Source organism: Trichinella spiralis, assembly GCF_000181795.1.
Source record: "Trichinella spiralis strain ISS 195 chromosome Unknown Scfld9, whole genome shotgun sequence".
Lineage (NCBI taxonomy): Eukaryota > Metazoa > Nematoda > Enoplea > Trichinellida > Trichinellidae > Trichinella > Trichinella spiralis.
In genome coordinates, this window is record NW_003526948.1 from 5,735,015 (window position 1) to 5,736,936 (window position 1,922).

General features: G+C 36.9%; 1 protein-coding gene across 1 annotated transcript; it reads left to right on the forward strand.

Moving 5' to 3' along the window:
• Window positions 1-1,366: 1,366 nt before the first annotated feature.
• Tsp_10507 (conserved hypothetical protein) lies at window positions 1,367-1,666 on the forward strand. Its single transcript, XM_003372206.1, has one exon. It carries the CDS (start codon window positions 1,367-1,369, stop codon window positions 1,664-1,666), a length of 300 nt encoding a protein of 99 aa, XP_003372254.1.
• The last annotated feature ends 256 nt before the right edge of the window (window positions 1,667-1,922 follow it).

Genomic DNA, 1,922 nt, shown 5'->3' on the forward strand with positions numbered 1-1,922 from the left:
GGAAAGGACCTGGAAATGGGTTATAGAAATCATCTTTATCTTCGATATTTTCGGCTTTCTGCTGACGATAAGTGACGCTTCACCAGTACAAAGCAGAAAATATATTTAGTTTCTATCACAAAGGCTATCAATATGTATCTTTATAAACAGCCTTCCACTGGCTTACAGTGTAGTAGCAATATCTTCGTTCTTGTCGATATCTCATATCGTAGCAATATCTCGTTTCTCATTTCTTGCCAATAAAAGTCAACCAACAAGGGTTTTGAAATGAACCAAAATAATACTTTTCATCGACACTATTCTCGATCTTTCGCTTACGATCACTCTCGGTTCACAAGAATAGATTAATTCTTAAAAGAATAGAATAATTACTTCCGGCAACTGTAACTACAGAAATAAATGACGTGCAAGATCAAAAATAAATAATGATTCTGCAAGATTATTAATAACAGCTATTAGGTGTTTATTCAGCATTATCCGTTCCTATTTTCTACGACATTTTTAACGTTTATTCGAGAAGGAAATGTAATTTTCATTTATAAAATGCTTCCATCTAAATCATGTATATAATAATACCGCTTGGCTGGCAAACCGATTTACATGCAATTCCTCGGTATAAACTACCGTCTGATGTACTGTGGGTTGCTTTTGTGAATTGCCTATATTTGTATATGCATTTCTTTTCTAGAAACTAATGAAATTAACCCTTTCGGGCCCACCGTATCAATTTTGATACATAATGTTTTATGCCCCATAGCTATTTACTGAAATGTTTTTGTTAGCCATGCTTGTGTTTATGTATTTTTGACATTTGTCTTAACAATATTTTATTGCCATTTTTTTTCTCATCTTAGTAGATTTTTCATAATGCGCCCTACTGTACAGGTAGGTGAGACGAAAAAACATGAATTTGCATTTTGATGTATAAATTGAGAACTGAGCAGAATTTAAGGATAATAATTTTTTTACTAGTAGATGCTGATGTGAAGATGATGTTAAAATTAACTGCAGCCTCTAAAGTTTTTGGGGTGCTGAGTAGAGTTCCTTAGAATACCTGTATCAATTTTGATACACTGGGCTTTAACGGAAACTGCGCATCATGATTACTACCCTCAGCGTACTCAGATTCGCTTGCCCAACCCCGTATTACTTTTCTGAGAAAAATCATTTAGGATGTCTAATGAATTATTGTCAGATGCAATCAATAACATTTCTAAAAGTTTTGCACCATCGCTCATATTTATTACTGAGATCGCGTCCTCACTACACGTCTAGTAGTTGCTGTAATTTGGTAGTTGCTGCCCCATGCACCTGTCAATAATTAAACGTTGAAATCCCAAACATTTTAAAAAATTACAACATGAATATGGGTGGCATAGACCTGAACAACATGCTTGCTGCTCTATACCGCATCGAACACAAAAGTCGAAAATGGACCCGTCGCATTTTCTTTTGGATCATCAGCACTGCCATGACAAATGCATGGCAACTGTATAAGAGGGACAGAAAGGAGATGCCTGGAACATGCACAGGCACATTGGACCTACTAAGCTTCACTTGCCAAGTTAGTCAGTCCTTGTGTCTCGTGAATTTCCAGAAGCCATTCTCGTGCGTCTTCTCCAACGGCAGCCCTGACGTCAAGACGATTGGGAAGACGACCAACTGACCTCTCAAGAGAAGTAGCAAAGGACCAAACTAGCCATTGGCCAGAAATCACTCAAACGCGAAGAAGATGCAGACTGTGTTCTAAATTAGCGACGTGTCTGTGCAAAAAATGCAGTATTTACCTATGCCTAAGTAGCAACAGAAACTGCTTTACAGAATTTCATAAATAATTATTTGCCTGCCAATTACTGCATGCCTGCGTACATAAGAACAATAAGCGTATGCACAATTAGTTATAGAAACGTGTACTCCTTTGA

Coding starts and splice junctions, on each gene's coding strand:
- Tsp_10507 (XM_003372206.1), top strand. CDS start 1,367: ATGGGTGGCATAGACCTGAACAACATGCTTGCTGCTCTATACCGCATC.